This window comes from Periplaneta americana, chromosome 16 (assembly GCF_040183065.1).
Source record: "Periplaneta americana isolate PAMFEO1 chromosome 16, P.americana_PAMFEO1_priV1, whole genome shotgun sequence".
Lineage (NCBI taxonomy): Eukaryota > Metazoa > Arthropoda > Insecta > Blattodea > Blattidae > Periplaneta > Periplaneta americana.
The window spans coordinates 172,367,354-172,392,374 of NC_091132.1; the positions used below are offsets into that span (position 1 = coordinate 172,367,354).

The 25,021-nt window shown below is 34.1% G+C and overlaps 2 protein-coding genes across 2 annotated transcripts; both read right to left on the bottom strand.

The window, feature by feature from the left end:
- Positions 1–555: 555 nt before the first annotated feature.
- LOC138691436 (zinc finger protein 782-like) lies at positions 556–3,160 on the bottom strand. The gene is made up of 2 exons (XM_069813363.1): positions 3,132–3,160; positions 556–2,002 (listed from the first exon to the last, which is right to left on the bottom strand). The coding sequence occupies exons 1-2, from the start codon at positions 3,158–3,160 to the stop codon at positions 976–978; spliced, it is 1,056 nt and encodes a 351-aa protein (XP_069669464.1). The 3' UTR covers positions 556–975.
- A 3,231-nt stretch (positions 3,161–6,391) lies between these two features.
- Positions 6,392–23,700, bottom strand: LOC138691940 (zinc finger protein OZF-like). Its single transcript, XM_069814597.1, has 5 exons — positions 23,539–23,700; positions 20,845–20,918; positions 13,392–13,526; positions 12,924–13,006; positions 6,392–7,865 (listed from the first exon to the last, which is right to left on the bottom strand). The coding sequence occupies exons 2-5, from the start codon at positions 20,911–20,913 to the stop codon at positions 6,917–6,919; spliced, it is 1,236 nt and encodes a 411-aa protein (XP_069670698.1). The 5' UTR covers positions 20,914–20,918; positions 23,539–23,700; the 3' UTR covers positions 6,392–6,916.
- Positions 23,701–25,021: the final 1,321 nt, after the last annotated feature.

The following is a 25,021-nucleotide window of genomic DNA, read 5'->3' on the forward strand; positions in this document are numbered from 1 at the left end:
GAAGCGATAAAATTGTGGGATAAGCAGCTATGATTGGTTGAAAGACGTCCTTTCGTACCGTTTTATTGGTCAAAAGTAGTGTGACGTAGTAAAAGTGTAATAATCACCATGAGTTAATGGTCTGTCAAATATTTTCCTACTGGGTACCGTGTAATGTTCCAAGGAAATTCTTCAACCAGGTAATAGCCAACATTAATACTAGTCAGCTAGACAAATGGACAAACTTGCAACCATTTCTGCTGGTCTAAAGCATAGCATTAATTTTGGCCCTCGGCTGTACAATGCTTTAACTAAATTACACCCAGAACTTCTAACATGTAACCCACTAACATATAAGAAGAAAATTAGAAACGTGTTAATATCTTCAATTTGATTAAATAAATGTATAGCCTATGTGTATGAATTAATCAACGTGCGAAATTATTCTTCTCTAGTGTTAATATTATATTATATAATTCCATTGCCGCTGTAATTTAAATTTTAGTTCCTATTTTATTTTATTTATTTATTCTTATTATTATTATTATTTTATTTTTTTATTTCTCTTATATTAATATTGTATTATATAATTTCTGTAACTGTAATTTTAATTCTATTTCCTATTTTATTTTATATTCTCTTATAGGCCTATTAATATTATATCTGAACTGCGACCGAACACGAGCGCTGCTCATTCGGTCTCAAATTTTGTTAATACTACTGTATCTCCTGCTTTATATTGTTTGTATTATTTTATTTTATTTCTATTTCTCTTGTTTGTTTGCAATTATATTCTGTATTCTGTATATTTAAATTTAAATAAATAAAATAAATAAATTTCCATTTTGATATGACTGTCATTTGATCTTCACACTCAGCAAAATGTAGATATAGCAAACAAAAGAAGGTTGAACTATGTAGGGATTTACAACAGAAGTTAGTTATCACCTACGACAGGCCTGGACAATTTGTGTATCCCTCGGAATTAAGCAAGTACTACGACGGGGAAGGATGTGGATTCGGATGGCTTCCATCCGTGTGCTTACGTGAATGATATTTCAAACTTTTCGAATGTGAATAACATTTCTCGCAGAAGTCGCACTTGTATGGCTTTTCGACAGAGTGGGTACGAACATGATTTCTTAGAGTTCCCGACTGTGAGAAGCATTTCTTACAGATATCGCACTTGAATGACTTCTCGCCTGTGTGACTTCGCATATGCACTTTCAAAGTTCCCGATTCAGAAAAACATTTCCCACAGATATCGCATCTGAATGGCTTCTGGCCTGTGTGTTTGCGTACATGCGTTCTTAAATTCCCGGAACTTGAAAAACATTTCCCACAATATTCGCATTTGAATGGTCTCTCACCAGTGTGAATACGAATATGAGATTTCAAAGTCCCAGACTGCGAAAAAGAGTTCAGACAGATGTTGCATTTGAATGGCTTTACACCTTTGTGCATGCGCACGTGAGCTTTCAAGTGATTAGATTGCGAGAAACATTTCTGACACATCCCGCATTTAAACGGCTTATTTCCCGTATGGGTGCGTTCGTGAGTTTTGAGAGTTCCAGCTTCTGAGTAACTCTTCCCGCAGATACTGCATTTGAACGGCTTTTCACCAGTGTGCGTGCGGATGTGACTTTTACGAGCTCCAGTTTCTGAGAAGCATTTCCCACAAATGTGACATTTGAACGGCTTTTCACCAGTGTGAGTACGTAAATGAGTTTTTAGATTTGCTGAATATGAAAAACACTTCCTACAGATGTCGCACTTGAACGTCCTGCTGCTTGTGTGTGCTCGGGAGTGTATGCTGAACCTCTGGAGATCCCAGAAGACTTGGCCACAGATATCGCATATAAATGGGCCATGGGCTTTGTCATTGGCCTCTACCTGGAAGTTGCTATTTCTTCTCGGCACCTGGTGATCTGAATTTTCAGAGGCTGGATTCTCTGAAGAAGTACTATTATCAGGAATTTTCTCCTCTATCTGTGGCGAGTCAATCCCATTACTAGTGAAAATGCTGTAATAAAAAATCTACATTAACGAAAATTATGACGCTTCTAACAGGAACATGCTAAACATTACCCTGATTGTGGAATGCAGTAAATTCCAGAACTGGGGAAAAATACTTGGGAATATTTCACAGAATATGAGCTTCAAAATGTCAAATGTACTTCTGCATGCAACTATATTGTCGATCTGACTACACAGAAACCAGAGCAGAGTAATAATGCACTTGGATGCAATTACAAGATTAGTTTCAATCCCGTATACATTCATAAGTCTGTCTCCGTGAAGTTCACATTCTAATCATCTATTATTGATTAACGTTTTTTAACCCTCGGTCTATATCTACTATGGAAAAACGTGCTCTATACCTGGGGTCTTTTTTGACCCCGGATAGATTTCTTTCAACTAACTTGAAAATAGGAAGTTGTAAGAATAATTATTGGATAATTTATGTATTTTGGTATTTATTCAACTGTTTCCACATCAGACTATGGCATTATAGAGGAGTATTACTTCTCATTTTCTGTGTTCACATTCACTTATGTCAAAAGAATTATGCAGTGTTGACAACAACAAAACGGCTTTGAATCTTTTCAGCACGTAAGCGGCCACAAGAGTATTTTGTGTATAGCCAATATTTCTAGGAGGTTGCTTACGCTGTGGTGATGGCTGAGTAGCATAGTTCAGTTGTCCATTTCTTGATGTAAGTAAATGTGTCACTAATACATTGACGTTATCATCTGCATCAATAGAATCAATATCTATTTCGTCTTCAACTTGAATATCCTCCTGTCACATCTACTTCCGCAACACCGCCGTCGCTTTCGAATATGAAATCATTGTTACATTCACTATCACTGTGGTCTGCGTCTTTTAGAGCATGATTAAGGCTGTAACCTTTCTGAAAATCAATATTATAAATCAGTATTTATAATAAAGAGAGAGAGAAACCGACTTACTTCATCAGAAATCTACTGCACACTGAAAACAGTTAATTAAAAATGTGCAAATATCTCACAACAGTGCATCCCAGTTCAAGAAATATCAATATTTGATCTGTATTTGTCCCAGTGTTGTCATAAAATACACCAAGAGCGAGACCAAGTAACAAATTCATTATAAAAATTAGTATAGCATACTCTATACCTGGGGTCTTTGCTGACCCCATGTGATAAAAATGAAAAATAATATTATACCGCTTATACTAGGATCATGACAATGTAACATAATTGTAGCCAAATGCTCACAAATAGCATATCTGGAACATGAAAGAGTTATGTCAACATTTTACATATGCATTTGTAAAAAATAAAGGAGTGGGGTCACAAAAGACCCCAGGTATAGACCGAGGGTTAAAATAGTTAGTCACCCGTGGATGCCGTACCTTAGCAGTACAAACATAACAGTAACGGAAACACTTAAAATACTTCGAAAAATGCTTATCAAAAATATCACACCTCAGACTCACATTGACGAAATTATACACATTACAGAGATTATTACAAAACAAAATTATTTCACACATAACAATAAATATTATACACAAACTGAAGGATTACCAATGGGTTCACCTATATCAAGTATATTAGGTGAAATCTTTATTCACAACATAGAACAAACACACATACTAAACACCGACAACAACAAACACGCAGAGAAAATAATGTACTGGCATCGATATGTAGATGACATATGTAATAGTCCTATATAATGGAAACAAAGGGCAAAAATAGAAAACCTACATCAACAACTGAACAAAATACATCCCAAATTAAAGTATACAATAGAAACAGAACATAACCAAGCTATAAACTTCTTAGACATCGCCATAACCAAAACAAATAACAGACACGAATTCAAAATATACAGGAAACCACAACTACAACACACATACACAATTCATCAAACCATCCCATACAACATAAACATGCAGCTTTCCATACAATGACACACAGATTAATTAATATACCAATGAACAATGACAACTACGCTGAAGAATTAAACACAATAAAATATATAGCACAAGACAATGGATACAACCCTAACATAATAGACACACTAATAAAAAAGGCAAAACAAAAACAGACCAAACCAACACAAACAGCACGCGAGAATAAATACCATACATAACATTAACATATCACAATACCAATACCGACAAAATTGCAACTTCATTCAGAAAACTAAAATACAAGCCAGCATACAAAACAAATAACACAACACAGAAATATCTAAATAATCACATCAAACATTCAAGTAAATATAATTCAACTGGAGTTTACAAACTAAAATGCAATAGTTGCCCACATTTTTACATTGGATAGACAGGAAGATCCTTTCACACAAGATATAATGAACATATTAAAGCTATAACCAAACCCTACATCACATCAAATTATGCAGAACACATTATCAACAATTATCATGACTACAATAAGTTCAAATTCTAATCATTAATAATTGATTAACGTTTTTTAAAATAGTCAGTCATCTGTGGGTGCCGTACTTCAGCACTACTTATTCAGTTACGGTATTTTACAGCAGTGGTATTCAACCTTTTCTGATAGCATATCCCAAAATATATTGCTACTCACAAACTGTATTATAATTATATAAGAATCGACAAAAGATTATGATTATTGATGTACAAAAAATAAATTATTATTATTATTATTATTATTATTATTATTATTATTACATGGAAGTGTAACGATAAGTCGTTTGTCCTAAATACATACCTTATTATTTGCTGATGATATTGTTTATGGCAACTTCAGAAGATAATTTACAACGTTTGGTTTACAACTTTAATCAAATGGCAGAAAGTTTCAATATGGAAATTTCAACTGACAAATCTAAAGTGATGGCTTTTTTAGGAAAGGAACCAGTCCGTAGCAAAATATGCATCAATAATAAGATCATCGAACAAGTCAAAAATTTTATAGTTATCTCGATTACCAAATTTCATATGAACAAGAAAAGGATTTGAATGAGAAAATTATTAAATTCAACAGAGCAATGGGGATAATTAATCAGATATTCAAACCAACCTCAGTACAAAAACACACGCGCACCAGAATTTATAAAACATCGGCCAGACCTATACTCTGTTTTGGTAGTGAAGCTTGGACGATTCGTAATATTGATTCACAAAGATTAACGGCGGCAGAAATGAGATTTATGCGTCGTATAGCGGGATACACGAGAATGGATCATATTAGAAATTTTGACATTATGAAAGAACTGCAGATTGAACCGATTACGCAATACCTACAGAAATACAGACAAAACTGGAGATCACATGTCATCAGAATGCTTCGTTCTAGGATTCCACGCCAAATTTTAAATTACCATCCTGTGAGCAAGAGATCCTTGGGCAGACCGTTCAAGCGTTGGCAAGAGACCGTAACGGGCCACTAGGCCCAAGACATGCAAGGATGATGATGATGATGATGATGATGATTATTATTATTATTATTATTATTATTATTATTATTATTATTATTATCATTATTCTGTAGTTATTGATGCAATAATAATAGTAATGACTGAGGTAAAATTATATTCAAGGAAGGAAAAACAGGAGTTGATATTGCAATAGAAACTACAATAAAATGCAATAATTATAAACGAGTAGCAATAATAAAATTAATAGCCTATGTCAGAATTTTTACATACGTAATCATTGGGATGTGTACCCCTTGAGATAACCCTGTGTATCCCTAGATGTACGTGCACCACAGATTGAAAACCAAAGTTCTACAGAATATAGTTTTATATTACAGAACTGAGCTGGCTAAATGGGATCAGTATGCACGGTATTATATTTTATGCTCGACCATCGAAATGTAGTAATTATACACCTGGTAGTAACCCTTTAATGCACCTCATTAAAGTACACCTATTCATTATAATTCAGTTGTTCAGCCAATGAGAAATCACCATTGTACCATTATAAAACCGCAAGTATCGATTATTCTCGGAGACGCAATCGAAAGACAATTAGCGAAAAGTCACGGAGGCTGGAAATTCAATACTGTCGCAGAAGGTTATGTTCTGCTACTATAATAATTAGCGTCAATTATAAATAATATTCAAATAAATTCAATTTGTCATCTCGTTTTTCAATGTCGAATAATTAATAATTTTAGTTTTCAAACTCAGTATTAAGGTAGGACAGGTTGAATACATATTGAAAATATATGGGTAATAAGTGTTTCTCAAGAGAGCGAAATATCAAGAACAATGCACGCCATCACACGAACTATTGAAATGAGATGTATAAAAAAAAATATTTTACATAACCCCAAGTGACAGAAAAGAAAAACACTAAACCGGAATATGTGTTAAAAATGTATTTAATATTTATTTTTGAGTATTTATTTAGTAATTAATTAATTTATTTAACCTGGTAGAGATAAGGCCGTCAGGCCCTCTCTGCCCCTATACCAAGAGATTCCAACTACAATATGAAGAATAAAATTAGAATTAGTATTAAATTTACAATTACAATATAAATCAAAGTACGAAAAGATTACCTGACTAATTAAAGCTAGATAATTTATCATAGAAAAACAAACAATATTTTATATTTATTGAATTACAAATTAAACCTAGAATAATAAAATTGTATAGTGGTGAAATGACTGGATATTGAAATATTTTGTGATAGATTAAGGAAACTATTTACAAGAAATCAATTACTGACCAAGTGCCTAGTAAGTTTGCGTTTGAATTCCATTTTATTTCGACAGTCCCTGATGCTAGCAGGTAGCGAATTCCAGAGTCTTGGCAGGGCTATTGTGTCCCAGAAGGAGTAAAATTTAAGAATCAAGTCACCGTAAATTTAATAAAAAATTATTCTACCGCGCAGATTGTTTCTCCCCCGGTTTTGACGCCGTAATTAGTCAAGTACTGAGGAGTACTATGTCTGAAAAGAATTTTCCCTTGACGGTGAATTCAAGCGGCTTTCAGCCGTGTGCTTACGTGCGTGATATTTTAAACCTTTCGATTGTGTGTAACTTTTCTCACAAACATTGCATTTGAATAAGTTTTCTCCCGTGTGTCGGCGCATATGCACTTTCAAAGTTCCTGATTCCGAAAAACATTTTCCACAGACATCGCATTTGAATGGCTTATGACCCGTGTGCTTACGTATATGCGTTTTTAGATTTCCCGAACACGAAAAGGATTTCCCGCAATATTCGCATTTGAATGGCCTTTCACCAGTGTGAACACGAACGTGAGACCTTAGACTTCCAGACTGCGAGAAAGATTTCAGACAGATATCGCACTTATATGGTTTTACGCCTTTGTGCATGCGTTCATGATCTTTCAAATGGCTGGATTGTAAGAAACATTTCCCACAGAAGTCGCATTTGAATGGTTTATTTCCTGTATGCGTCCGTTCATGAGATTTCACACTTCCCCTCTCAGAATAACTCTTTCCACAGACGTTGCACTTGAATGGTTTTTCACCGGTGTGAGTTCGAATATGACTTTTTAGGATTCCAGAGACCGCGAAGCATTTCCCACAAATGTTGCATTTGAACGGCTTTTCGCCCGTGTGACTACGTGAATGTATTTTTAGATTGAATGAACATGAGAAGAATTTCCCACAGACGTCACATTCGAAAGTCCTGTTATTTCTGTGCACTCGAGAATGCATGCTCGAACTCTGGCCATCCCGAAAGACCTGCCCACAAATATTACATATAAATGAATCATGGTGTTTGTCACTCGGGGACTCCTTTTCTCTTGGCAACTCGACGTAAATCTGGTGATCTGTTGAATTTTCAGAGGCTGCGTTTTCTGTTGAAATACAAATATCTGACTGCACCTGCGACGATTCAGTCCCATCACTAGTGAAAATGCTGTAATCAGAATTCTACATTAACGAAAATTGTGACCCTCATAACAGCTAAAAGCTAAACATTAAATTCCAGAACTACGTAATAATTTCTCGCAGAGTAAGTTTCCGAATTTGAATGCTTTTGCATGGGCAGGCATTACGCTGATCTGAGTTCACACAAAAGTCAAAGCAGTAAAATAAATAAACATCGTATATATTTGGATATAATTAGAAAGTCCAGTTTACATCACATTTGATTTAAGACTGAAAGATGAACAGGAAATACCAACACGTGTCTCAAGATAACTGAGAATGAACGGAGAAAAGGAATGTTCTTTTTAAGGCCCGTAACACATTTGAAGAGTTTTCGCTAGCGAGAAATGTGTTGCGAGAAAGAGGCGAAGAGCCTTCCTCCACACACTTGGCGAGTTCTCGCTATCACAGATCACACCTCGCTATGATCATCTATGCACTGCCTTCATGCAGAAAGCATTTTTCTGATTATAGTAATCACTCGTTGGGGGAAATATTATAGGTTATGTATTTACGTATATTGCCGTACTTAAATATATAACCTGTAAGTATATTGTCGTACTTAAATATATAACCTGTAAGTATATTGTCGTACTCTACAAATTACGTACGAACGCTATGTTGAATCTGAGAATTCAGATGATGAGGAAATGGAGTTACATGAACATATTTTGTTCATGACAAGAAGAAGTAAGCCTAAAATTAAAGCCAGAAATATCTGAAAATCACATTGTATCTTACGAAAATAAGGGCGAGTTTTGGACACTGTTTTCGATTTGAATGATGATACGTTTAGGCGTTATTTCAGGTTGAATGGACCACAGTTTTTTCCATTCATGATATGATAGAGGATTATTTGCTATATTTTGATTAAAATTACGTAAACTGTTAAGACATACAGATACATTATTTCAAATATTTAATCAATACTATTAAATCTCATCAAAATAAAACATAACCCTATTTATTTTCAGATAATCTGATATTTGTCTCCAGATTTCTTTTGTAAGTTTCGTGTTTTTATAGTTTTCATCCCGTGTATCATATAAATAGGCCTGCGGGTGACATCGTACAAGTTCGATAAGTTTCTGACTGCAATAATAAGCCATTTTCCTCATTTTCAAATAAAAACAATACAATTCGTCGCCACCTGTGATCAGGGGCGTATTTTGCGGGCTACCAGCGGTAGCCCAAGGAAATTACAAAAGAAAAAGTTTATAATATAACATAATGTAATAATTTTGTATTATTAGTTTTACCATAGTAATTAAAATTAAAGTAATTGTTAGATATATTTTGTGTAATAATAGGGTCAGCGGTAGCCCAAACCCTTTAACCAGTATACGCCCCTGCCTGTGATATCTTTTTCTACATTCAATCGTAATAAGAGTATAAATGTCAAACATCTTTGATAAATGTGTCAAATAAGGGTGAGTTTTGGATACTGGTTTCGATTTGAATGATGATACGTTTAGGCGTTATTTCAGGTTGAATGGACCACAGTTTTTTCCATTCATGATATGATAGAGGATTCTTTGCTATGTTCTGATTAAAGTTATGTAAACTGTTAAGATATATAGATACATTATTTCAAATGTTTAATTAATACTATTAAATCTCATCAAAATAAAATATAGCCTTATTTATTATCTGATAACCTGGTATTTATCTCCAGATTTCTTCTTTAAATTTCGTGTTTTTATAGTTTTCATCCCATGTATCATATAAATAGGCCTACAGGTGACATCGTACAAGTTCGATAAGTTTCTAACTGCAATTATCAGCCATCTTTCCTCATTTTCAAATAGAAACAATACAATTCATCGCCACCTGTGATATCTTTTTCTGCATTCAATCGTCATAAAGAGTATAAATGTGAAACATCTTTGATAAATGTGTCAAGAAAATTCGCTGAGCTACCGATTCCAGCGAGAAACTCGCGCGAGGTTTTTGCCTCGAGCGAGAATCTCTTCCAGTGTGTGGACGTCCATTTGAATACATGTTATCAATTTTTTTTATTTTTTTTCGCAACACATTTCTCGCTGGCGAAAACTCTGCAAGTGTGTTACGGGCCTAACTAATGCAATGTTTCTGGCAATGAACCTCTTAACTCATTTGATCTCCAATATTTCTCCCAGAAAGAGCTGAACATCACTGAAATGGTTCTGATGGATTTTTTCTTAAAGACTGCATAGAAATAAAAGTAATGAAGAAATAATTCTGAATGAATTGAAGTGTTATGACCAGGCCCCGGGGTTTTGATGACAAAGATATATCTAAAAAAAAATATATATCTATAAAATGACCTAAAAAATCAATAAAATGATCTAAAAAATTACTTAAAAACTTTTGTCTTCAGTTTAGGGAATGGCAGTACAACACAGTTCTTACTTCTGTAATGCCAGAATTGAAACTAAAAACTAATATTAATTAAGCTTGTGTATTTGTATTTTTATTTTTATTTTAGTATCAACATCTTAGGTTATTTAGCGTCTGAATGAGGTGAAGGTGATAATGCCAGTCAAATGAGTCCGGGGTTCAGCACCGAAAGTTACCCAGCATTTGTTCATATTAGGTTGAGGGAAAACCACTGAAAAAACCTCAACGAGGTGACTTGCCCCAACCGGGAATCGAACCCGGGCCACCTGATTTCGCGAGCAGACGCGCTAACCTTTACTCCACCGATGTAGACGTGAATTTGTATGTTCTAGGAAAGAGCATGTATAGAAAATATTACGTTATTGCTGTAGGTAACCACCAGAATGCGCAGGTTGTCGAAAGTTAGTAATCGTTATTCATCTATTTCGACTTCACAATGTCTGAATAGGTTAAGTATTCATGAATATACAATTATTAACATTTTCTGAGAGAATTTTAGGGATATATTATTTACATTTTTATTTTATTCACGAAATAGTCCTAATAAATGTCACTCGAGGTCTGAGATAACCCAAATAAATGCACTCGCTTCAAGCGTGGATTTATCGGCAAGTCTTAGACATATTGTGACATTACTATTTACTTCGAAATTATTTTATCACATTTCAAAAGTAAGTACAATTCGGGAAACCATTCTCAGCAGATTTTAGGTGTATCCTTTTCTAACAATTGGGCCTGCAATAAGCATCATGGAAATAACTTCAACATTATTATTAACAAACAAATGCGACATAATGAATTAAAACAAAAACAAGGTTAATATTGAACTGTTAACTTTTCATACTACAATATTTTAAACTTGGACTGCCCTATAATCCTACAGAGATCAATATTTAATATTTAAACCTACATATTACACCATGTTTATATTTATTCCGCAAGTTCACTTTACCCATTATACAAATCACTGGAATATTGTTCTATCGAGTGTGGAAGTCATACATACCTGCGCCTGTTCTCCTTGTAAAAATTCTACCGGTACACTATTTCTACTCTCTTCAATCATTCTCTCTGCGCTTCGTTACATTTATCAGAGACCTCTTTTCAAACTTCAAAATATCATCCGTATATCCCTCTATGATTTTCCGTCTATCAACTGTTCCTGCATCATGGATAGCCCCGTAATGAGCGTAGTTCGTTTACCGACTTCAACAATGCATACGGGCCAATTCATTCTGAGCATATTTTAGAGGTGTCCTTTTCTACCAGTTGTTCGAAAAGTACATGTTAATATTCATTTATTAGAAGTAATGGAATCCGACCTAACAAAATAATTCCTTTCAGTGCTACTGTGAAAAAACCTCGGCATCTATTTCGACTCTAATATGAACTGGAATACGCAAATCAGATATATCTGTAGAAACGTTTTCTCTATCATGCATTCTTTGAAACGCCTGAAAAATTTCCTTCCTACTAAACTCAAACAAATTCTAGTACAGACCCTTGTAATGCCTCACTTTGACTATTGTGATGTTTTATATAGCGACCTAAGTACTGAACTTTCTCAAAAACTTCAACGTGTACATAATGTCTGCGTCCGATTTATTTTCAATATTCGCCGACATGATCATACATCGGAATATTTTCTACGACTCTCCTGGCTCCGCTTGCAAGATAGACGATTAGCACATTCTCTTTGCCTGCTATATCGAATTATACATGATTCCACACCCAACTACCTTGCCTCTCGGTTTACTCTCCTAGCTTCACATCACAATCGTAATACACGTTCACAGCACAATCTGTTGCTATCAATACCACGTCATCAGACATCTCTGTACTCAAGTTCTTTCTCAATAGACATGGCCCGCTCATGGAATTCACTGCCGCTGGAAATTAGGGGTAGTCTTAGCCCTCAGTTGTTTAAAATTAGGTTGTTTAGATATATTTTAAATGCAAAGAATTAGTTTTTTAGGTATAATTTTTATTTATTATTATTATTATTTTACACAGTCATTACTTTATTTTTCCATTAACACTAATATCTGGGTAATTGTCATTGTCTCAATGTAACCCGTGCTGTGCTGATCATACTAATTGTACTATTCCTTTAGTTGTGAGATTATATTCATATGTATTCTTTTTTTTTTAAGTTAATACTTGTATACTAGAATGTATTTTCCTGTTTGTGATTATGTATTCAGTCTCTTTTTTATTATATATTTTTTATTATTGTTATTTTAAAGTTAATACTGATTGTGCATATGTATTCAGTCTCTCTTTTTTAATTAATTATGTTTATTATTACTTTTAAGTTAATATTCGTATACCGGTATGTATTTTTCTGCATGTGATTTGATCGTGGTTGAGTGGAAGAGAAGGCCTGATGGCCTTAACTCTGCCAGGAAAATAATAATAATAATAATAATAATAATAATAATAATAATAATAATAATAATAATAATAATTGTGTAAACACCTCAACTTCTCACTAAAACCTCACTTTCAATCTTTGTAACATAAATAACTATTCTGTTCCATAACTATCTTACAAAGGCGGTAGTCTAAAATTCGATGTGATATCATGCTTGTGTTCCTGTAAGTTCCGTAACACAATTTATATGAACTAATGGAGCCAATCACAGGTTAAAGACATTACATTACTCACCTTTCTGATAGAACTTCGCAGTCCTCTGTGATCTCTTCCAGCTTAATCTCGTCTTTCACTTCAACAATGCCAAATGTCTCATCCTGAAAACAATAAATATACCGCTAACAGACGAGAATGACAAAGGCAGAGTGAAGAGCTAAGGACTATTAAGAAAAGAACGTCGTAGTCAAACCACAATCAAATGCAGTAGGGTGCGCTCCTTTACCTTGAGGGGTCGAGATTTGAGGCGTTGGATAATCATCCTCACGCTCACAGATCAAGTTCAGAACACACACACTATTTGACACAACTCTTCATCACACGAACGCACCCACACAACAGGCAGCGAAGCTGAGATAGCGCCGAGATCTAGTAGGCTCTGAGGATGGTGTCAAGTAACACCGAAACAGCTGTAAGCCGCACATGCGTACATAATTAACACGAGTAAGATCGCCATTTAATCAATTACTAACAAATTTGACTCACCTCAGATTCACGTTTCATTGCAGGAAGTGTAACTCCCACCGAAGTCTCCTCTATTTTAACTTCCCGTTTGAGAATGTAGCTGGGGTCCATGTTGTCCACAGTAATCTGAGAATGACGCGGAGTCAAATTTCCTTCCTGCGGAGTACAGAGCAATATTCTTTAGTGTTCTTTGGAAGGTAACAGATATCTTGAAACACATTACTCCAAGTCTGCATGTTACAATTATATATATTTTTTTTCCGCGCACAATTAGGAATATCCTCTTTACACTACCTCTGACTGAGGTTCTGCTTGATATGTACATCTACGGGGACATCAATTTATTTTTACTAACATTTCTAATATTAACCTGGCTATACCTTTGCATTAACGAATCGGAAACGCAGTTTGCTACTCCCTTCCACGACTGGAGTTCGATGATACTAGCTTAGTATACAAACAAATCACTTTACTGGGTATATGAGGAGAGAAAAGTAGTTCATCCTTTTACGTAAACTAGGAAATATCACGCTTTTGAGTTTGATAATTTTCATTAGGTTTTTGTTTAATCAAAATATAGTACAGTATTAACAATACTCACGAACTGAGCTGTCCATGTGGACGTATTCATTATGCAGTGTATATTATACTGTCTAGAGCACATTAGCGTACAATATAGAGAGTGAAGTTAAATTGAAAAATAATCATAATATGGATATTTAAACACATTTTCGAAAATAGTGGCCGTTCATTTCGATACAGGCTTCAGTTCTAATGTGCATATTATCGCACTATAGACTACTGTACGTAATTCCAATTACCAGATTCGTACTTCGTATCAGTAACTCATGCTCAAATAATTCTATACCTACTCTATAAAAGAGTACCTTACGTACTGTAAATTCAATCTTCACTTCTGTCCGATCCGAAAAGATAAAAGTACTCAGATACGCTATCCACTGTCCGTCCAAGTGGTTACGTCGCAGGGTCGTAGAAAAGGAGGTAATCACGTGACAGTTAATTACTTAACGAGGCCCATTTAAGCTATTTTAAACAATTGTATGGCTATAATATTACGTAGACGTCAAATTCCTAACAGAAATTAAAGTTCTCAGAAAAGAGATAACACAGCCCAGCCACTAGCCTTTACATAGAGGCGAACAGAAGCTGGTGGGGGAAACTGGGATGCCACGTAGGCAAATGGACGACAGTACCTGTGCGAAAATGATTCAATATTGAAAGCTCTTTCGTCACAGGAAAATGCAAACATATTTTTGGAACTTACTGTTCACTATGACCGTAAGGCTACTATGACTGTATATGCGGTCTTGGATCTGTGTAGAGGACGGTTGAACTTCATTAGTAGAAGGGGTGGGAGTGAAGTACATTAAAAAACTCAGGCACAATAAAAATTTAAGTAAAAATAAAATGACGTCCCTGTATTATCAGGCAATATATCTCACATATAAACTAACATAATTCAATTTAAATCCTGTCCAAATTCAACCTCACAAATTTCTAGCGCAATAATTAACAATAGATCCCTATTAGAAACAACAACAACCAAATTTCTTGGCTTAAAAATCGATAATGTGTTAAATTGGAAAAATCATATTAAAGAAATTCCCCCAAACTAAATTCAGCACGTTTTGCTATTAGATCTATGCAAAAGATAGTAAATATCAATACCTTAAAAACAATATACTTTGCATACTTTCACTCGGTAATGAATTTTGGAATAATATTCTGGTGAAATTCCACAGATAGTAACAGTGTATTCCTATTACAAAAAAGAGTAATTAGAATAATAGTAGGTGCGAAATCTAGGGAATCGTGTAGGACTATTTTCAAAAAACTACAAATAATGCCCATGGCTTGTCAGTATATCTTTTCATTAATAATCTTCCTCTTACGTAATCGTGAAAACTTTGTAACTAATTCAACAGTTCATAGCATAAATACACGTCAAAAAAAATGACTTTCATACTCCATCGGCAAGTCTATCGTGCTATCAAAAAGGAGTGCGTTATATGGCAGTAAAAATTTTGAATAGCCTCCCTATCGATATAAAAAATGAAACTCAAAACATAAAATTATTTAGAGCCAAATTAAAGAAGTACCTAATTTCTCACGCCTTCTATTCTGTAGGTGAATTCATGACATTCAATAACGCTTCATGATTGATACTAAAGCTTTGTGTTGTACTAGTAGACTATATTGTAAATCTCTTCTGTATATATTTCATCTAGACTGTGACTATAAATTAAGACTTTATAATAGTATTAAGTTTTTTGACTTGTTCCATATTCTAGCTGTGAAGCAATGTATGAATACCATGGAATGTTAATAAATACAAATAGCTAATAGACCATGTATGCAATGGAGGTGGAAAGCAACTGGCCACCTTAACCCGTTATCTCCTGGGTTAGTTGCCTCCTGAGTGATATCTCATTGGTGTTGCTTATGAGGTTCCAACCTGCCTTCAGACAGTTGACTAAACAACAAACAACAACTCTTTACACCTGAGAAGTTATAAAATTATAGGGTGCAATATTAATGACTGTTTGGGCGGCAATTCTTTCTGATGAGCTCAACGACCCTATTTCTTTGACCACACTGAAAATTACCTCGAAATGCTTCATGAAATAGTATCGAAACTCTCAAAAGAGTCCATCAGAATTAGAGTCTGGCTGGGCGGAAAAAAAGGCCTACTGGCCTTAGCTCTGCCAGATTAAATAAATTATTATTATTATTATTATTATTATTATTATTATTATTATTATTATTTATTATTATTATTTTATTATTTATAAATGATATAAGTAACAGAATAAGTTCTAGCTGCCTTTTATTTGCGGATGATCTCAAAATCTTTCGTAAAATTAATAGTTCGGCTGATTGTCAAATTCTTCAAAATGACATTAATTCAATTTTACGATGGTCTGTTGAAAATGGAATGAAAATTAATCAATCCAAAACTTTTGTTATTTCCTTCTCATGGAAAACTACTTCCCAAAAATTTAATTATTCTCTCAGTAATGTCGTAATTACTAAGAAAGATTGTATTAGAGATCTTGGTGTCTTACTTGAATCAAAATTATATTTCCATGATCATGTGCAATATATTTATGCCCATTCATTAAGAATGCTTGGTCTAATTAGATCTATAACTTATTCTTTTTCTACTCCTATGTGTTTATTAATTTTATACTATACATTGGTTAGATCCAAGCTTGAATATGCATCTGTTGTATGGAACTCCATTACTTCCACTGACTCGGCTAAATTGGAGAATATTCAAAGAAAATTTATTTCCTTGTGTTCTTATAGATTTTTACCAAATTCCGATTATAAATATGAGATTAATTGCAAATATTTCAATTGCGGTAGTTTGTTCACCAGACGTCAGGATCTTGATTATTTATTTTTTTGTAAAGTCATTAAGGGTGATATTGATTGTGAATCATTCATAAGCAATATCAGTCTTCGTATTCCTGCTAAGGGTTTAAGATTTCATAAAATGTTTAATAATAGGAATTCTAAATCTCTGTCTCCGGTCTGCAGATGTATTAAATATGCTAATTTGCATGGATTGAACTTGGATCCATTTAATGTGTAGTGTATGCTTTTCGAGTTTCATGTCAGTTTTATTAATTTATGCCATTTGTTAAGATATGTATTATACTATTCTTGTCAATTGGATATCTTTACAATATTACTTATAGACTGTTATATTGATTGTATTTCATCTCATTGCCATTTTCTATCATTCATTCTCATCATCATTTGTTGTTTTGTTCTGTTTTGTATCGTGCTAAACTGTAATTGGCCTTGTGCTGTTGTTTTGCACGTTAATATTCTAAATAAATAAAATAAATTATCATTATTACTATTATTATTATTATTATTATTATTATTATTATTATTATTATTATTACTGTTTGAACACCGAGGACTTGTTCAGGAGAAAATAATATGGCAACAAAATGATGAAGCCCTCACTGTAGACTGATTGTGAACAACTTTTTTAATTGAAAAAAACTGATCGGCAGATCTCTTGCCATAGAATATCCTCCTTGTTCACGATATCTCACTATAGTACTACAAGACAGAGTTTATGCACTGAAAATTCGTGATGGGCAACATTTAAAGAAACATATTCAGTTTGAATTAGGAAACTTACCCTCGTAGAATATTTGTGGCAGGATTTGTCTTTTTGCAATAAAGAGATATGTACAGTACAGAGGTCTGCATCGAACATTTTCGCTCGAGCGCCAAGTAGTTCATAGGATAATCCGATAGGTAGCGCACATGGATGATACGTAAAATTGTCACGAGCGATAAATCTTCGAACGGTATAAGCCGAGCGTTAGACATTCGTTCTTGTTATAGTGATGAATTGTGTAGTAACATCATAGATGTTTATCATTTCAAAACTTTGCAGTGTTTAACTAACCTCTCCATAGTACAACTACAAAACTTGCTTTAAAATGTAATATAAATGTTGTAGGTTCCCCCCCCCCCCCAATACAGGAGTGATTTTGTTTTTGCCACATCTAATAGATGTTATTGGATGTAAATGTAATTATTTCAAACGGAGAACACAATCACGATAATGCGAGAAATGTATCAAGTTTTCTAGTAATAATAATAATCTCTAATATAATTAGTGTATTAATCTTTGCGTCTGTAACAGTTGTGCAGCATGATTATTCGTTTTATTATATTTTCTGTGCCGTTATCTCTGTACTAATATTGTTATTAATCTACTGCTATATCAATAATATTTTGTAAAACGTTTCTACATTGTCGCAGTATATAGGCGGAACACTATGTATGGACCTATCATATTATATATGTGGTAAATCAAATATTGAATAATTATTAATTAGCAATAATAACTGTATATCGAAGTTTTTCATACTATTTTATTTTTAACTTCATGTTCCTGTTTTGGTATGTTCCACTAAACGTTTGTCATAAACGCAGAAAATAAAGCCTTATTTTTACCGTGTGAGCAAAACATATGTGTATCTTATCTGTCGCCTTCCATATACGATAAGACATGTCGGTGAGATGACCTTGTACTGTGCTTCTATTTATTACGAGCGTATCACGACCGATCGTATTTCACTCGAGGGTGCGACACTCGACCGAGTTCAAGCGAGCGATTTAAATCCAATGCAGCACTCTGTACAGTATATATGTTTTTACTTGATTATTTAACGACGCTGTATCAACTACGAGGTTGTTTAGCATCAATGGGATTAGTGATAGCGTGATGGTATTTGACGAGATCAGGCCGAAGGTTCGCCATAGATTACCTGACATTCCCCTTACGATTGGGGAAACCTCGGAAAAAACTCAACCAGGTAATCAGCCCAAGCGGGAATCGAACCCATGCCCAAGCGCAACTACAGTATCTAATTATCTAACATAGGTTAGAAAGCCTTATCTGTATGGCATTACGTTTGTAATAATATATTACGATACGGGGTTGAGAAGTGCTTTTTACAAAATCGAGGAAAAGTTTGAAAAACGAACTGAGCGAGTTTTTCATTTTCTGAGATTTTGTAATGCACTTCAAAAACGTGTATTGTATTGTACTTTTTGCACGACAGTATATTTTTAAAATATTGATATTCAGTACATACGTACATTAGACTATGAACAGCTGACTGATTCTCAGCAAGAAGTTTGTATATATATATATATATATATATATATATATATATATATATATATATATTACTGGGTTATTTTACGACGCTGTATCAACATCTAGGTTATTCAGCGTCTGAATGATATGAAGGTGATAATGCCGGTGAAATGAGTCCGGGGTCCAGCACCGAAAGTTACCCAGTAGTTGCTCATATTGGGTTGAGGGAAAACCCCGGAAAAAACCTCAACCAGGTAACTTGCTCCGACTGGGATTCGAACCCGGGCCACCTGGTTTCGCGGCCAGACGCGCTGACCGTTACTCCACAGGTGTGGACAAGAAGTTTGTCACAGGTGTCGGTAGATGTCAAGAGTAGTTTTAATTGCAACCCTAGAGCAGTTATTTGTAATATTTCAATTTACTTATCTAGGTTGGCAACTCTGAATTCAGTAAAATCAACGACGAAAAACACACTATAGTGAGGGAATGAAAGTTTTGTAGAATATTAATAATATAATTTGTCAACTGACTTATGAAAGCTTATTATAGACATTTACTTTGCCTGCACACATTGCATAATCTTCTATTAATAAATTTCTTTATTTTCGGTGTGTGTATATGTGTCTGTGTTGTGTGAGTATGTATGTATGTATGTATGTATGTATGTATGTATGTATGTATGTATGTTTACACGCACGGGCGTAAATAAATCAATCACCTCTCACAGACATCTTTATGCGTGCTTAACAAAGTTTATAAAAAGAAATGCAACTGACAATACCGGTATTACCTTCACAAGCTAGATTCAAATTCATGCAGTTTATAAATTCTAAACAAAAGACGGGAGAATTTAACTACTCATCATTGAAATTTATGGACTCAAATCGCAGAGTAAATGCTGCATAAAGAAGAAATTATTTCATTTTTAACAGCAAAGTTTTCATGGGAAATGAAATCTCAGTAACAAAGTGAGGCGTGAGTTTCAATAACATAAAATATGATAAATTAATAGTACATTATGCAACGAGCCTATAATGATAGTAATTAAGAATCGAGTATGGATATTTATGAAACGAGCGCAAGTGAGTTTCGTAATATTCATACGAGCTTCTTAATTACCATTATAGGCGAGTTTCATACGACTTTTTATGCTCGACCATATTTCTAACTTGAAATTACCGGTATTCAGATGTATACATTTTATTTGTATCTGACAAGATCGGAAGTGACCTTGTTCTAGGTCGTGAATTGTGAGATGTGCGCAGACGCGAAAGTATTGATTTTTTCCGAGGAACAATAATGTCATTGACCATGACGTAGTCCCGTTAATCTTGATAATATTATAATATTATAACCTTGATTATTGAATTCGACATTGAAAAACGAGATGACAAATTGAATTTATTTGAATATTATTTACAATTAACGCTAATTATTATAGTAACAGAACATAACCTTCTACGACAGTATTGGATTTCCAGCCTTCGTGACTTTTCGCTAATTCTCTTTCGATTGCATATCCGAGAATAATCGATACTTGCGGTTTTATAACGGTACAAAGCTGACTTGTCATTGGCTGAAGACATGTAAGCTGAGTTATCATTGGCTGAAGACCTGTACTTTAATGAGTAGGTGTACTTTAATGACATGCATTAAAGGACTGCTACCAGGTGTATAATTACTACATATCGGTATGGTCGAGCATAAAGTATATTACTACAGTGGCTGTGAAACAATTAGTAAATGAAAATAAGTATAAAACAGAAATAAAGGTTGAAGTTGTTGGATTCGAATGAAAGGTCTATTCACACTTACACCTAGTGACGTATTTGCCTCTTCTACAGCCAATGGGTCAACGTCAGGTTCCATTTTGATCACGTCCATTACAACTGAAAGAAAGTCAGACAATCAGCTGTTTGCTATATCTGAGCTTTTCGAAATGCCTTTAATGAAACTGCAACTTACGACATGCTTATTCAAACGGAAACATGTCATTTATTTTATTTTTATTTATTTTAGTAGGTTATTTTACGACGCTTTATCAACATCTAAGGTTATTTAGCGTCTGAATGAGATGAAGGTGATAATGCCGGTGAAATGAGTCCGGGGTCCAACACCGAAAGTTACCCAGCATTTGCTCACATTGGGTTGAGGGAAAACCCCGGAAAAAACCTCAACCAGATAACTTGCCCCGACCGGGAATCGAACCCGGGCCACCTGGTTTCGCAGCCAGACGCGCTGACCGTTACTCCACAGGTGTGGGAAAACATGTCATATGAAGGGTTTATTTTATATGGAAAAAAAAAACCATTGCATACGTTATCAATACTATTGAAACTTTCTCATATTTATCTTATAAATATATTCAAATTCCACTCTCACTATTAATAGTTCAGGTAATTGTTCACAAAATCAATATACGGTAATTATGTAGTAAGCATGGGCCAGGCTGTCTTCCCTCAATAGAGGTCCAGGGTACATACATTACCAAATATATAGGCTACATACCAGCAAGGTTTAAGCTAGAAAAAAATAAGGTGAATTTTTATTAATGTACTGCCAGCACAGTAAATTAAAAACAAACACTGAAAATACCTTAGTTTTGTAGTGTGGAGTAGTAGAAACTCGATGTGATCACTGGGAGAGCTGTGGTGCCACCCAACCCGCCCTAAATAGGTTCCTTACTTATATAGGAAAATCGTCGTACTTGAAGGAAGAAGGCGGCCATATTCTGTCGTTGTGATGTTATTTGAGGTGGAGTGGGAGAATGATTGCAGTGTCGCAAACTGTGGTAACCATTCATATTATCTTACACACCTAACAAAACCTAACCTAACCTAACCTAACGTGCTACACACCTATTGTAACATTCCTAACGTTTAGCACACCTGTTGTAACATTTCTCATAGTTTCATTTCGTTTGCCGATATTGGCATCCCTGCTACGCCTATAGCCTGGAACTCAAGAGTCATCTAGTGGAAGTGAAGTGAAACTGCTATTCTGTTAATTACGTTTCCGAAGTTGTTTCTGTGTTATCTGCAAGAATTATTGTGTCATTGTAGTGATAACTGCATTTATATTGTACAATAAAAATTGAAATGTGTCGTGGCTGAGATAAAAGTGTTCTAAATTGATTTCCAGCGCCACAATCCCAGTGATAAACGTGTGAATATTCGTTTGGAGTCCGTTGGAAGTGGCAGTACAGTAATAAAAATTGACCAAAAATAAATAATTGTCGCAGAAATCTACAAATGAAAAATTATATTTGTGCAAATTGCGAAAAGCTTGTGCAATATTAGAAATAAAAGATAAAATTAATAAAGTACCGGTATACAGAAACAAAAAGTTACGTAATTTGTTTCTTGGAGTTTTATTACTTTCAATCCATCTTACCACAATCTAGATATACTTATGTAAGTAAATCGTTAGACGTAGATCAGATATGTTTAGAATCAATTACTGCTGAATTTACATCACACTAAAATACGTTATTCAATGGGCATTCTGAACATTTAAATTCTTTACTAGTAGGCCCTTCAAGATGTATTGTTAGCAGAGCGCTAACTCTTTTTACTGAAAGGCAGTTTCTAATTCCAGTTTTTAAAAGATTCACGCAACTAAATCCTCGCTCACAATTCACAGTATGCGATGGAATACAATTCAATTACTTAGAAGAAATTCTTCACTTAACGTGTTAACTTACATGAACTGTACCATCCCTTAGAAATCCATTCCTGAACATCTATTGCTAAATATCATTTTGAACATTGCCCATGCCATTAGCATTTCATTTAATTTCAGATCAGTTCAAACACATCTGTGATTTCATTTTCTCCATTACCTTCTTCGTTTCTGAAGTCCAATGTGGTTGTCGCATTTATGCACATTTACATTGAACGTTTGTTTCCCTCTGCTTCCCTTCACCTCTCTACCCCCTGACCATGCAAGACACACTCTCTTTGAGCTGTCCCACCCTGCAGATCCCAGGACGACTTTGAATGAAGTGTCAATTCCAATACAATCGACGCGCAAAAAGATTATGCATAAGATAATAGTACATATTCCCGGCCAGATGAAATATAAAGGAATTTACCAATAAAAGCTGTAACAATTCTTCTACAAATTAAAATAAATATTATTTTTATTTTCCAGTCAAAGCAGGGAGTGCTGCAGCTCCGCAGCTCTTATGGACGAGCCGCCCCTGCTTGTTGCATTTTTAGAAGTCGGTATGTTTAATTAAATCTTCAACATTTTCTTTCTTATGACAGGATTACTGTCACCGCCTTGGAAACGTATGTAACCTGAACGTCTAATCGTGGAAGACGGAAGCCTGGCAAATTATTTAAATTTAGACACTTGTATATTTCTCAGTTCCTTGATCGTTGTTAACTAAACACTACGATAAAGTATCAAAGTGAATTACTCTGTAAGAGGATAAAATGTACGAATAAGCTTAATATAGAATAAAATGAGTTACCAGTGTTCAAAAGTGTAAAATAAGCGAAATACCTTACGTTCCTAAATCTTAACACGATGAAGACAACAAACCAAATAGTACACAAAATTTCCATGTAACTAAGTTTATGCTCGTTTAATTTTTCTCATTGTTCTTCTGCAATAGATTGTCAGCTATTGCATTGTATCAAGAGTTTCACGCACAAACGATCCCAATAACTGCACGTTATACTTTTATACTATAAAGTCATCAAGAATACCGTGATAAGAATCATAGCCTCTTAATAGAGGTTCGTATAAAGAATTAACATCCTGAACTTGAATTGCTTTTAACCTACAAGTTAATAATACATAGGATATAATTTATAAGTCAACTATAATAAGTGTCCGTAAAGTATCAGATTACTTGTTTGGAATTTTATTATTAAATTAAAATACATTACCTGTATTATTTTATTTCAAAATGTATCGGCATTTAACACACTTGTAGAATATTACGCCTTACGAAAACCCAATAGCGTGACATACGTACAGTACGTAATATTGGAAGTTATGTTGGTATGACTGACCTCCGAAGTATTTGTTGTATTTCGTCGCTTAAGAACCAATGTAACTGACAAAATGTAAATTTTACAGGAGAAGGAAAAAACCGAATAAAAACCATGAAAATAACGCAACAGTCTTGAAAAGTGGTGTATGGCTATGAAATAGCATAACTAATTTGTAACTAAGTGAAAATGGATGATCATGGCCGTAGACATTTGGCCATGTCACTTACGCGGTATTGGAACTCTGCCGTTGACTACATTTTGTTAGTTACGCGGTATTGTGAGGCAACTTTAGCAGCTTTAGGACACATGCTGACAAGCGTTTTCTTTGCGTGAAAACTGCCTTCTGGAAATATTTATTATTCGTGCTCTTGTATATGTCAATGTGTTATCTGAATTGTTGTCCTATCATCTGACTTGAGGTCAAGGTCGGTCGGCTGTAGCTTGAATCAGCACTAGATTACGTTCCAGACAATGATTGCTGCATTCTTAGTCAGTCAAATGCTGAAACTATGGGAAAGGAAAAAGAAGACAGAATTCAATGTTTATTGTAATAATAATAATAATAATAATAATAATAATAATAATAATAATAATAATAATAATAATGACAATCTGATACCAGGTACTTTATTTTCACACTACGTATTTGAATAGATAAGTAGAATTGTTACTAAAACGTTGCTGACAAATATAATTTTATAATAAAATAATAATAATAATAATAATATTATTATTATTATTACTATTATATTATTATTATTATTATTATTATTATTATTATTATTATTATTATTATTATTATTATTATTGACAATGGACTTGACTGACTTGCGAATAATGAAAAGAAAATCATATAAAAATATAATGATGATAATTTTTCAGGCACAATATTCGTTAAACACAATAAAGAAATAATTATAGGCCTATGCTGAAATCACAAAAAGTAATCCTTGAGTAACCCTAGTGTGTAATACTATCATAAAAAC

What these genes read in the sequence shown, in the direction of transcription:
- LOC138691436 (XM_069813363.1), bottom strand. Translation starts at nt 3,160, where the DNA reads ATGGGGTCAGCAAAGACCCCAGGTATAGA. An exon ending in GCAAAGACCCCAGGTATAGA is followed by an intron (nt 2,003 to 3,131) that starts GTATGCTATACT and finishes TTTTTATTACAG; the next exon opens with CATTTTCACTAGTAATGGGA.
- LOC138691940 (XM_069814597.1), bottom strand. Translation starts at nt 20,913, where the DNA reads ATGGACGTGATCAAAATGGAACCTGACGTTGACCCATTGGCTGTAGAA. An exon ending in CAATGAAACGTGAATCTGAG is followed by an intron (nt 13,007 to 13,391) that starts GTGAGTCAAATT and finishes TATTGTTTTCAG; the next exon opens with GATGAGACATTTGGCATTGT. An exon ending in TGCGAAGTTCTATCAGAAAG is followed by an intron (nt 7,866 to 12,923) that starts GTGAGTAATGTA and finishes TTCTGATTACAG; the next exon opens with CATTTTCACTAGTGATGGGA.